Here is an 11,175-nt window from a genome sequence, read left to right as displayed (position 1 = left end):
TTCACATTACAGACAGTGGGCCAGATGAGTATTACAACAACAGGTAAATAGCGTAAAAATGTCATTTTGAATTGTATTTAATGTCACAAAAATTTCAGTGACTTGTGGAAAATTAAGCGACCATGAAAAGCATTTAATACCTAGGATGATGATATCTAAATCTATCTTTCTGTTCAAAGAGCACACAAATCTGTTCTTAATTCAGGCTTCTTAGCACGGCTCACTTGGTTGACATCCGCATGACGTGTTTCACCATGTTACCGATACCATCAAATATGTAGTGGTAGTGGTACTCGGTCTCCCACATGAATGTAGGAGTGCTGATCACCTTGTTCTTCTCGTCCACATAGGCCTCGTGATGAAACAGCAGTCAAGGCAAATACAGGATAATGATAAGAGTGTTACGACATTACACATGAGACACCATCGATGGATAAAAACATCTTTAAAAAAGGATATGTATGGCTCACGCACAGTGTGCCTTGCACCCATGCTCTTCACAGCTTGCACCATGTTTGTGTGAGGCCAGTTCCCCCAGCGGCTGTTCTCGTCCCGTTCATAGCCCAGGGTCACATCTATGCCAGGGAGCACACGACACGCCAGCATGGGAGCCATGCTGGCTAGGCTGGAAAAGGCACCGAGAGAGAAACACACACACACACACACACACACCAACCACATGTTGGGACGGGGTTTGTTTGTCTCTTATGAAGAAAATGTAAGTATCTGGTGACAAAAAGCTGAGTATGAAATCTAAATTGTCTAAGCTCTCACTATTTACACATAAATTGACTAATTTCCAACTATCTGCATTTTGACCATTAGGCACAGTCCATTATGCACGGTGCTTCTTTTGTTTGGTTCAATAAAGAACAGGGTAAAATGAAGTAGTCTACATCTTAAATAAATTTAAAAAAACACTTTTTTTTTTAGGAGGAACGGGGCAAGGGGATGCACAGCAGAGTGCGGTTAGCGGGCAACCCCATCTCTGGTGCGGTGATGAAATGGACCCATATCGGCCACTGGGCCCCGGTGCAGCTGCACCGATTGCAACAGTGGTGCTTACACCACTGGAGGTTGTTAACGAGGCATAACATCGCCCAAATGAATGCTAGATGACCTGAAGATTTTTGGATGATTATCAGCAGATATGAGTATTGCCTATGAAAGTCTGGAGAATATTAGGATTGAATTGGTACAATGAATGAATGAATACAGTTTTAAACTAACCTGGCACTTATCTTTTAATTATTATCTTTCCTAGCAAATACCCTCCGTGTGGGGTTCCTTGACGAATACAGTGAGGCCCGAACTAGTCGTCCCGACACTGGAACAAATAAATACTGTATCTGCTTTGATGATGCTGTGATCCTCTGTCTTCCCTGTCGGCTGATTTTGTCAAACACTTCACGAAGATTGAATCAGCTGTCAGCACCTTTTGCCCTCCACACTGCCAGAGGCCCATCCCTTTCCTCTGTCCACGTCCTCCTTAACTTGTCTTCTCTGTATTTAACAAAGTCAACCAACAATTCCTTCTCGGCACGCTCTCTAAGTTCGCCATTTCTGTATTTTCACTCTCCCACTTTGAGTACTACTTGAATTAAAACTTGTTCCAGGTCACTTGGAGAGGATCTGTCTCCAGTCCATGCACTCTTAACACTGGTGTCCCCCAGGGCTCAGTCTTGGAGCCCTTGATATTCTCATTGTACACCAAATCCATTGATTTCTCCTATCTCTGCTGTGCTGCTGTTCATAAAACATATTTATTGTTAAATAATGGGATAATTTACTATTTGTGTTAAATATTGACGAATACTGTATATCTTTGGCCAATGGCCGTGTTGTTTCCCCACAAAAACATTTTTTCCTCTCTTTCTCATAGTATTTTATTTTGAAACAGTTCCTGAATTACACACCTAACTGGGATAAAGAGCTTTTCTGGCGAGTATAAAGTATTTAGAAAAGATCTTTTGTCAGCCTTAACGAGGACACTGGGGCTTAGCCGAGGTCTTTTTAGGACTGGCTGGCTTACTGCCTGTTGAGGGCGGTGACTTCACACCGAACTTTGCAAATACTTTTTTTTTAATCTAATGTAGTGTGTTTAATTTAAAACAAACTACATTATATGTTAATGATACATATATTTTTTAAATGGACCAGTACCATAGATCTAAAACTGAGGATAATTCCATTATTCTTCTGATCCCCTGCACCATTTTAGAAAGAAATGTATAAAATTACACCAAATTATAATTATGCATCTGAAATCAAAAATAAATTATCTCATATGATATTATTTGAATACCCTACTACCAACGCTATTCTGTTTAAATCCACTCTCTGACAACATTATAAAAGCAAGTAAAACTATCAAATTTGCATTATATATTTGATGGTTTGATGGCATGCTTCCTGTTAATATGTAAATGGTACAGTAGGTTACTGTCGTTTTGCAACGTCCGTTTTGCTTCATTTCAAATACAGAATTCTCAGAGAACAGTTGCAAAAACGTCGCCACTGTCCCAACACTATTACCACTGCTGTACAAGGACTATACACTGTACATTTTGCAAGAAATTGCCAATATACTATAGTATGATATATTATACTATATATAATATAGTAACACATACCCGATGGGCTTGTGGGAGCGGTGGAAATCCTTCAGCACCCTCTCCACATCATTATGGAGTTTGCAGTCTTTACCCTCCTTCACAAAGGTGGAGCTGAAGAGTAAAGCATCAATAATTATGAATATTTCTGATTCTTTCTCTGTCGGTACAGTAGCCTACCCATATTTTCTATTGACCGTATTTCAGGAGCTCATTTATTAGAAAGCTTTAAACTGAACACAAGCAAGTGTAAAAGACACATTGAGGACCGGGCATAATTAGCAAAAAAAATTTATTTAACTCTCAAAGTAGCCCATTACATTTTTCCAGTGTCTATTTTGAACAGTAAAACCTAAATTGATTGTAGGAGCATTCTCTAAATGAGCCCCCCTGTTTCCTCTCTGTTCCTCACAGGTTCTTGGTGATGCCATGGCCCCCGGGGAAGATGACCGCATCAAAGCTGTTCACATCAAGCTTGGCCAAGTCCTGCATCTGCATCATTCCCTGCCCGTGGCTGAACCGAGCTGCCTCCACCATCATGTTCCTGTGCACAGCCAAAAAGCATCATCATTTGAGCTATTTGTTGTAAGATATAGACAAGTACAAGTTTGCTGTAAAGACAAAATCTTCGATAAGAAAGCTTTAAGAAATACAAGCTACCGGTTATCTCCAGAGGCAGGTTGCTTCTTCATGTGGTCCACCACATGCATCTGCTGCTGGTTTGGAGCAAACATCTGAAAGCGTGCACCGTTGCGGCTCAGGTGATACATTGTGCTGCAAAATAGTGGTGAGCCACAGTGAGTCATAATAGAATGATGCAGAAATATAATGATGCAGAATGAAGGTGGGATACTCACTATGCTGCCTCATGGATATCAGTCCCATCCCACCAGCCACATCCTGAGAACACCTAAAGTAAGGGAAGTTAGAGGGGTGACTCACAAAAGCACATCAGTCCACTCTTCTCCTTGAATCGAATCGTGCAAATCGGAATACACTTACCACTGCAACATTGGTATTTCCCCAGTTGCCATAGTCTCCATGATGCACAAAGCACGCAGGCTGGCGAGCGATGGCAGACAGTGTCTGCTTGGACAGGAACAGCCTGGTCGCAAACATGATTAAGAGTTCGGCTGTAGAGAAAAGGTGGACTGTGTCGGTAAGCCTGGAAGACGTTTGACAGGTGCAGCACTGCCACACGCGGCTCTACTTATACAACCAAACTGTGGCCAAATGACGTTGCCTTATTAACCCTTTTTTCTGGGAACAGCCTTCACGTCCTTGTCTAGATTGGCCTATCCCTTCCCTTAACACCGCTTCCCTCATTAATACCTTGTTTTTTCATCTGATTATCTTAAGTCATTTCTGGCATCCATTTTGTCTCAGCTTTTAAATAGGCTGGACATATTTTAATAAGGTACACCCGTCTGTCAGGTCAGCAGAAAATATCTGCCTTCAAATGAAGAGGTTAAAAGTGACTAGTTGCAAAAATGCACATAAATCATAGCAAATGTTGTGCTCTAAAATATATATTACACGACAAAACCGGATGGTGAGGGTTGAACAAAAGATAAACGAGAAGTGATGGAAGTCTTTGCACTCTCCCAGTCATATGCCCTTTAAAGTCCATTAGGGTGTAAGGCTCTTACTTGCTGTAATTCCGTGTGGTGTCTACACAGTCTAGACGCCGAGCCTTGAAATATCCTAGTAATACACAAGTGCCAAACACTATAAGTTGTCTGTCAATCTCTCTGATCCAAACTTGAACCCCTTTAGGCACTTTAAAGTAGTTGTAGTAACCTCTCTGCGTGAAACAACCTAGAGTAAATGCCCTCCAGTTCCACGGGTGAAGGCCAGCATATGTGGTGATAAAATGTGGCATTCATTTTGTTTTTTATTATAACCTCTGTCATTTTTCACTATAGTATATGTACATTACACACAGTATTTTAGTCTTGGCAATTAACAGTGTGTAGATTCCAGCCAAGGGGTTTAAACTAGACAAACCAGGTAGGTTCACAGCATGTGAACAAAACAATACACATACACACATAAAAATGTCACTAGATTTTCACACAACACTTTATTTCCATTGAATGAATGAAATTTAACACAAAAGATGTGTTCAAGTTCATTAATTCAATGGAGAAAAAAAGTTTGCTCTGCACTGAGATTTGGGGAAAAATATTGACTCAAAAAAAAGGTGCTCTTATTTCTCCATTCACTTTATTGAATGGTACAGGGTGTAAAACACAAGACATGATATACAAACACCAACATGTACAATCTTTCACCCACTGTCTGAAATACCATTGTATTTCCTCATCCAGTCTCAGATCTCGCAGTTTAAATAAAACTAAAAACACGTCTACACAGCAAAGGACGCAAAATAAAAACAGCATGAGGGACAACCCGTTAATAAATAAAGGTTCATTTAAAGAGTAAAAATTAAATGTCTAAAGCCTTTACCTTGGTGTAATTCTATTTTGTTGGTGCAAAATCAAATCACACACTCATTGCAAGGGTATATAAAAAAATAATTCAAAAGGAATTCTGCTTTTTCCATCCATCCTTCCATCAATCCAATACTATGACTGTGATCAACTGTCGCCATCACAACTTCATAATTAGGCATCGAAGAGGCTTGGACTTCTCCCCCTTTCGATGAGACGTTGAGGAAGAGCCACGTTGAAGTTGAAACAAAGTGCCAACTAATTTAGTTTTCTTTACATGTAAGGACGAATGCCTAAGAGCCATGTACATGCAAAATCACTGAAAGCGTCAGAGGAGAAAGTAAGAATCAGCTCCAATTTTCTGCCAACACAAAGTTTTCATGCACCCAAGCACTAACAATCAAGGAAAGTCATTGTACACAGTGTGTTCATTACAAAGAAGTGAGTATTTGGGATGTCCACTTGATAAAGAGTTATTGTATCATACATTTTATCATGTCTGCATTTGATGATGAGGACAAAATGAAGCAACGCTGATAGAAAAGCATGTTTGAATCGACAGGCGACGGCCCTGTGCTGCGTCAGGGCGTGTAGGCAGGTGGTGGCTGGAACTGGTTTGCAATGTCATAATCAGCAGGATATGTCTCACTGCTTTCCTCCATCTCTGAGAGCAGTTCTAGAGCCTGCTCCTCTTCCTCCGTGGGATAGTGGCGCAGCAGATTCGCCGCTGTCGCGAGAATGGACGCCCCGCCAGCCCCCGCCACCAAGTAGAAACTGATGGCAAATGTGACGTAGATAAGAGAGCCGTGGTACTTTTTGTGCTGCTGCTGTAGTGACAAAATGAGCTCCGATGCCCAGTAGCAGAAGCCTATCACGGTGGCACACTGCAAGACTGGTGACACAGAGAGAGCCAAGGAAAATGGTTAGAATATAAATAAAAGTATATTAAATATTAACGTGTACTCTGCCAAGTTATGCAAGTACCCCGAATTACCTGTGAGGATATGAGCGAATGCGTATCTGCGGGTGATCTTGAGTGCGGGGTGCTTGGGTCCAAACACATCCAGGAGGAAGGCGGTCAGACTGCACAGGATTCCCAGGAAGCAGAAGGCAGCGATCACTCTCAGCAGCAAGACGGTCTGGGGGTTCACGCAGTTATCTAGGGGGGGGGGGGGGTGGAAAGAGTGATAAGGTGAAAACAAACAACACTTCAGAAGATCATCGCTGGCCGTGTCCATTTTTAGAGAGAGATTCCTCATACCGTCCAGGAGCTTGGGGTCAACGTAGCCCAGGACATCCGCCACCCCCAGCTCCTGTCGGGGACAGGTGCCCCCGTGGACCCGCAGCCAGGCGGGTTCCGCTAGGGCGGTGCACAGGGCGGTGATGGACAGGGCTCCGGGCAAGGCGGAGGCCAGGCTCCGCTCCGGCTGCTTGGGCAGGGACGTGCCGCCGCCACAGCCGCTCCCTCCTCCTCCTCCTCTCCTCCTCCGGCTTCCAGGGACGGCGGAGCCCGGCGGCGCGTACATCTCGCTCGATCTCCCGGTGGTGTCTCTTAGAACAGGCTCCGAAATTAGGCGCCGCAGTTGATCTTTACAGACCGGACTGAACCCCGGACGCCAGAGTGTCGTGTTTCGGCACAGACAGCGAATAAACCACGGAGCTGGCAGCTGGGGATGGAACTATCGCGTACACTGGAAATTTTGGCTCTAACGTCAGAGCGAATAATTAAATAACACTTGTTAAAAAACACGATCGAGACACGACAGGCAGACAATGGACAGATGGGTTTCGGGCCTAAGCTGCTGTTAGATCGGTAAGATCGGTTCAATTTGTTTCTTCACTCGCGTAAAAACAAAAAAAAAACGTCTAGGTAGCCAACAAAAAGTGACGTTGAATGTCTGGTCGAGATGCCGTCGCTTGGCCGGCGGGAGAGGAGAAACAAAGACAAACAAAAACAAACCTGCGCTCCCACTTCCTGTTCCAAATACCAAACTTCCTCGTTCCAGCCATTCTACTTCGCTCACCCCCACCAGCCGCAGTGCGGAGGTCACCGTGGTCGGTGCTGCCGCCCAGAGGCCGTTTGCAGAACTATCGGACCTTCAACACGGTTATTGGAATATACTCCACACACACATACATATACATATATATATATATATATATATATATATATATATATACATATACACACACACACACACACACACACACACACACACACACACACACACACCCCCCGGTATATTCCATATACAGGGAACTTATTGGTACTAGTTGGGTATGAATGAAAACATAGTTGGAGATGTCTGTAAATACTGAGTGGTATATATTCAGCATTTACACATATAAACAACTCGAACTCGACTCGTACTGATGTTTCTAGAAAACGTTTAACGGCCTGTGACACACAGTTGCTTTGATACTGTGATAAATGGACCCTAGACAGACAGACAGACAGACAGACAGACAGACAGATAGATAGATAGATAGATAGATAGATAGATAGATAGATAGATAGATAGATAGATATAGACAGGCAGACAGACAGACAGATAGATAGATAGATAGATAGATAGATAGACAGATAGATAGATAGATAGATAGATAGATAGACAGACAGACAGACAGACAGACAGATAGATAGATAGATAGATAGACAGACAGGCTGACAGATATAGATGGATAGATAGATAGATAGATAGATAGATAGATAGATAGATAGACAGACAGACAGACAGACAGACAGATAGATAGACAGACAGATAGATAGACAGACACGTCTTATAACGGCTGGTTATGGGCTTAACTTCCCAGTGCTATTATAATGCAATATAATATATAAACTGCAATATTGCAGTTTTTGTGTGTGTTTGAAGAGCCACCAAACCCGGGTTAACGCGGCATGGAAACTCAAAGCGCGGTTTCAGACCGGACCTCGACGCGTTTTAAACGAAATTAGTAAAAAAAAAAAAAAAAAACAGGCAGAGGGGACGTGCTTCACCGCTGATGGCGTGGGCCGCAAGGTCCCCGATCGAGGTCAAATCGGACTCGAGCGATGCCGGGACCCAAAGGGTAAGAACCGTGTGTTTTTCCCCGAGTGCCGGCCGGAAAGGAACGCAGCACGCGTGTAGTGCCGCCTGCCGCCCGCCGGGGGGCAGCACCGCAGAGGCCGCGGCAGAGACGCGCCCAGGAAGTTGGCGGGGTTGGCGAGGCCCGGACTGGAGCTCCGTGGAGACGACGTCGGAAGCCGCCGCCGCCTCCTTCCCTTTCCCGCTACGCGTCGGGGAGCGCGGTCGGAAACGTGCGTCTTGCCGCGCACTGCGCCGGGTGTTGACCCAGCCAGCGAGGCCAAGCAGTGCTAAGCCACCACCTGACAGCGGCGGCGGCAGCAGCAGCAGCCATGGGGGACCCGCTGGTTCTGGTCCAGAGGTTCAGCGGACACCCGGACTCCCGTTGCTGGTGCGTGGCCTGGAGCCCGGCGGGCACCCTGCTGGCCTCCTGCGGCGGGGACCGGGCCATCCGCATCTGGGGGAGAGAGGGTGAGCCCGGGGCGGCTGCGATGGCCGTGGTGGCCGTGGTGGCCCGGTCACCGTTAACTTGTTCCCTCGTGTCTGTTGAGCCGCTCCCCTGGTTCCCCCCACACGAGCTTCCAGGGGGTTTCGCGCAAAGTGACAACATGACCACGATCGGTCGCAGATTCACTGTCACACGGGTTTGGACTGGATCATATCTGACAAACCGTCACACTTGTTCAATGGTCGCCTGTGCGCGATTATTTCGAGCGGATCGAGGTCGTTTGTTTCCGTCCAAATTAACGCCAAATTTAAACCGATTGAGTTTAGAGGACACCAGCTGTCTCCCCAAGTCGTTATGTTCCGATCTCAATTCCAACAGATGGACAATATACATGTTTTTACTGTAACAAGTTTAATTTATTTTCGCTTGTGTTTGTTTGCCTTTACATCTGCCTCTACACTGGAATAAAACAAATAGAAAACACACTTAAATTTTCACTCAACTATTTGTCTGGCGATTAATCGTCAACTCACGATGTGAACCGAATTGGGGCGTTGGGTGAGACTATCCCTCGGGTCGATGCGAACTTTGTGGAAGTCTGCAAGATAGAGGGCGGTGGCTCCTGCCATCGCGACACACCCCGGTTCTAGAGAAGAGGTCTGAGCAGAAACTGATCAAAAAAGAGTGCTTATTTTTCATCTCCAGGGCAAGGTTCCCCACCCCTGATCTAGAGACGCTTCCTTTCAAATTTTTAGGTGAGACCTGGAAGTGCCTGACCGTCCTTCAGGACACCCACCAGCGCACGGTTAGAAAGGTGTCCTGGTCTCCGTGCGGCAACTATCTGGCCGCAGCCAGCTTTGATGCAACGTCGTCCATATGGAAGAAGAAGGATGATGATTTTGAGGTCAGCCTTCACCTGCAGTCTTGTTTCAGAATGCAATTGTGAATGCCTGCGACAGCTCATGGTGCCGTCTGTCTTCCAGTCTGTGACTGTGTTGGAGGGACACGAAAACGAGGTGAAATGTGTGGCCTGGGCACCGTCGGGAAATCTGTTGGCCACGTGTAGCCGAGACAAGAGTGTCTGGGTTTGGGAAGGTCAGTGCTGCTCGTATCATTTTACACACCCCCCCCCCCACAAACGTCAATAAAGGAGACTATGTTTACAGACAAATAATTCATTTTGTCTCTAACAGTGGATGAGGAGAATGAGTACGAGTGCGTAACCGTAGTGAACTCTCATACGCAAGACGTGAAGCACGTTGCCTGGCACCCTACGCAGGAGGTAGGACACAGCACACACCACTCGCTTCACCCAAATGGTTGCAGCGTGCCCTCCCAATCCACCTGTGTTTGGTACCTAACCCCCAACAACGCCTCCGTGCAGCTCCTGGCCTCATGCAGCTACGACAACAACATCTGTATTTATAAAGAGGAGGATGACGACTGGGAGTGCAAGGCCACACTGGAGGGACACACATCCACAGTCTGGAGTTTGTGCTTCGAGCCGAGCGGAGAGAGGCTGGCGTCCTGCAGCGACGACCGCAGCGTGAAGATATGGAAGCCGCGTCAGAGCGAAGAGGGTGTGCGCTCCTTCTGTCATACTGATCCTGCTTAGAGAGGCTGGTTGAGCTTATTCCAAGGTAACGGTCTGTTTCTCCCCTTGCTGCTGAACAGAAGACGTGTCCTGGAAGTGTGTTTGCACGCTATCGGGATTTCACGGACGGGCGGTGTATGACATCGCTTGGTAAGAAGTGTTTCCTCCTTGATACTTTGTAGTGTGTTCTATATTTGAATAGGAACAAATCTTAGGAAGAATGAAAACAACCTATAAAGGGAGACCTCTTAAGAATCAATAACACACCAATACTATGTATTCAACATCAGCTCAGTAAATTCTCCGTACGTCCTTTTGTGTCAAGGTGTCGTTTAACCGGTGGCATAGCAACCGCCTGCGGTGACGATGGGTTGCGTGTGTTCAGAGAGGACCAGCCCTCAGACCCCAACCAGCCCAACTTTTCGATAGCAGCTCACGTCAGCAAGGCTCACAACCAGGACGTCAACTGCGTGGCCTGGAACCCCAAGGATCCCGGGCTGCTGGCCTCCTGCAGCGACGACGGAGATATCGCGCTGTGGAGATACAAAGAGCAGGACTGAAACATCACCATCACCGGCCGTTTCAGGAGCTCCAGACGGCGTACATGCAGTATTTTAAGACCCACTGGTGGCAGTAAATGCCTTTACCAGTTGGTAGGACCAGGCTTCATCTTAGTTCTATTGTGCATTATGACCAAATCACCTTTAAGTCCTCTTATGTCAGAGTTTATGTCCACCACAAGGCTTCAGATCGGTTTTCCGAATCTGTTTTTGCTACTGTTCAATTGAGAAAAGAATGCTATTAAATATGTTTAAATAAAATGACCTTGCATAAATTCTAAATTATATTCTTTCCCCAACAGTTGTTCATAATTAAGCTGGTTTTGTTTTAGTTTTTATTGGAAAACATTTGGGACAGCACATCAAACTAAACCAACAATTACATTTCATAATAAAGCATGTCCTTAAGATTACCCTAACGTGCTACGTGGATTTATTAA

The 11,175-nt window shown here is 45.4% G+C and overlaps 3 protein-coding genes across 4 annotated transcripts; 1 reads left to right on the top strand and 2 right to left on the bottom strand.

Annotated features, from left to right (window-relative positions):
- Window positions 1-220: 220 nt before the first annotated feature.
- Window positions 221-3,731, bottom strand: gatd3l (glutamine amidotransferase class 1 domain containing 3, like; the record flags this gene model as incomplete). Its single annotated transcript, XM_080003533.1, has 7 exons — window positions 221-352; window positions 442-625; window positions 2,634-2,726; window positions 3,025-3,156; window positions 3,273-3,386; window positions 3,470-3,522; window positions 3,615-3,731. The coding sequence occupies 7 exons, from the start codon at window positions 3,729-3,731 to the stop codon at window positions 221-223; spliced, it is 825 nt and encodes a 274-aa protein (XP_079859659.1).
- A 1,088-nt stretch (window positions 3,732-4,819) lies between these two features.
- Window positions 4,820-7,058, bottom strand: tmem127 (transmembrane protein 127). Its single transcript, XM_080003370.1, has 3 exons — window positions 6,327-7,058; window positions 6,060-6,224; window positions 4,820-5,957 (listed from the first exon to the last, which is right to left on the bottom strand). Exons 1-3 carry the CDS (start codon window positions 6,589-6,591, stop codon window positions 5,647-5,649), a joined length of 741 nt encoding a protein of 246 aa, XP_079859496.1. The 5' UTR covers window positions 6,592-7,058; the 3' UTR covers window positions 4,820-5,646.
- Window positions 7,059-8,250: 1,192 nt separating this feature from the next.
- Window positions 8,251-11,146, top strand: ciao1 (cytosolic iron-sulfur assembly component 1). 2 transcript variants are annotated; one of them, XM_080003710.1, is made up of 8 exons: window positions 8,251-8,370; window positions 8,413-8,604; window positions 9,337-9,485; window positions 9,565-9,676; window positions 9,775-9,863; window positions 9,966-10,161; window positions 10,256-10,325; window positions 10,501-11,146. In XM_080003710.1, exons 2-8 carry the CDS (start codon window positions 8,466-8,468, stop codon window positions 10,733-10,735), a joined length of 990 nt encoding a protein of 329 aa, XP_079859836.1. In that variant the 5' UTR covers window positions 8,251-8,370; window positions 8,413-8,465; the 3' UTR covers window positions 10,736-11,146. The 2 variants fall into 2 exon arrangements, with proteins under 2 accessions (XP_079859836.1, XP_079859837.1); XM_080003711.1 differs by having other exon boundaries at window positions 8,260-8,604.
- Window positions 11,147-11,175: the final 29 nt, after the last annotated feature.

The sequence above is a fragment of the Zeus faber genome (assembly GCF_960531495.2).
Source record: "Zeus faber genome assembly, chromosome: 7".
NCBI classification, from domain to species: domain Eukaryota; kingdom Metazoa; phylum Chordata; class Actinopteri; order Zeiformes; family Zeidae; genus Zeus; species Zeus faber.
This window is presented reverse-complemented; position numbering and strand designations above follow the sequence as displayed.

Bases quoted from the DNA above. Each gene is read 5' to 3' on its own strand.
- ciao1 (XM_080003710.1), top strand. From the start codon at position 8,466: ATGGGGGACCCGCTGGTTCTGGTCCAGAGGTTCAGCGGACACCCGGAC. The intron at 9,486-9,564 runs GTCAGCCTTCAC...TCTGTCTTCCAG, and splicing joins AGAAGGATGATGATTTTGAG to TCTGTGACTGTGTTGGAGGG. The intron at 10,326-10,500 runs GTAAGAAGTGTT...TTTTGTGTCAAG, and splicing joins GCGGTGTATGACATCGCTTG to GTGTCGTTTAACCGGTGGCA.
- tmem127 (XM_080003370.1), bottom strand. From the start codon at position 6,591: ATGTACGCGCCGCCGGGCTCCGCCGTCCCTGGAAGCCGGAGGAGGAGA. The intron at 6,225-6,326 runs GTATGAGGAATC...CCCCCCCCCTAG, and splicing joins TGACCCCAAGCTCCTGGACG to ATAACTGCGTGAACCCCCAG. The intron at 5,958-6,059 runs GTAATTCGGGGT...CTGTGTCACCAG, and splicing joins ATTCGCTCATATCCTCACAG to TCTTGCAGTGTGCCACCGTG.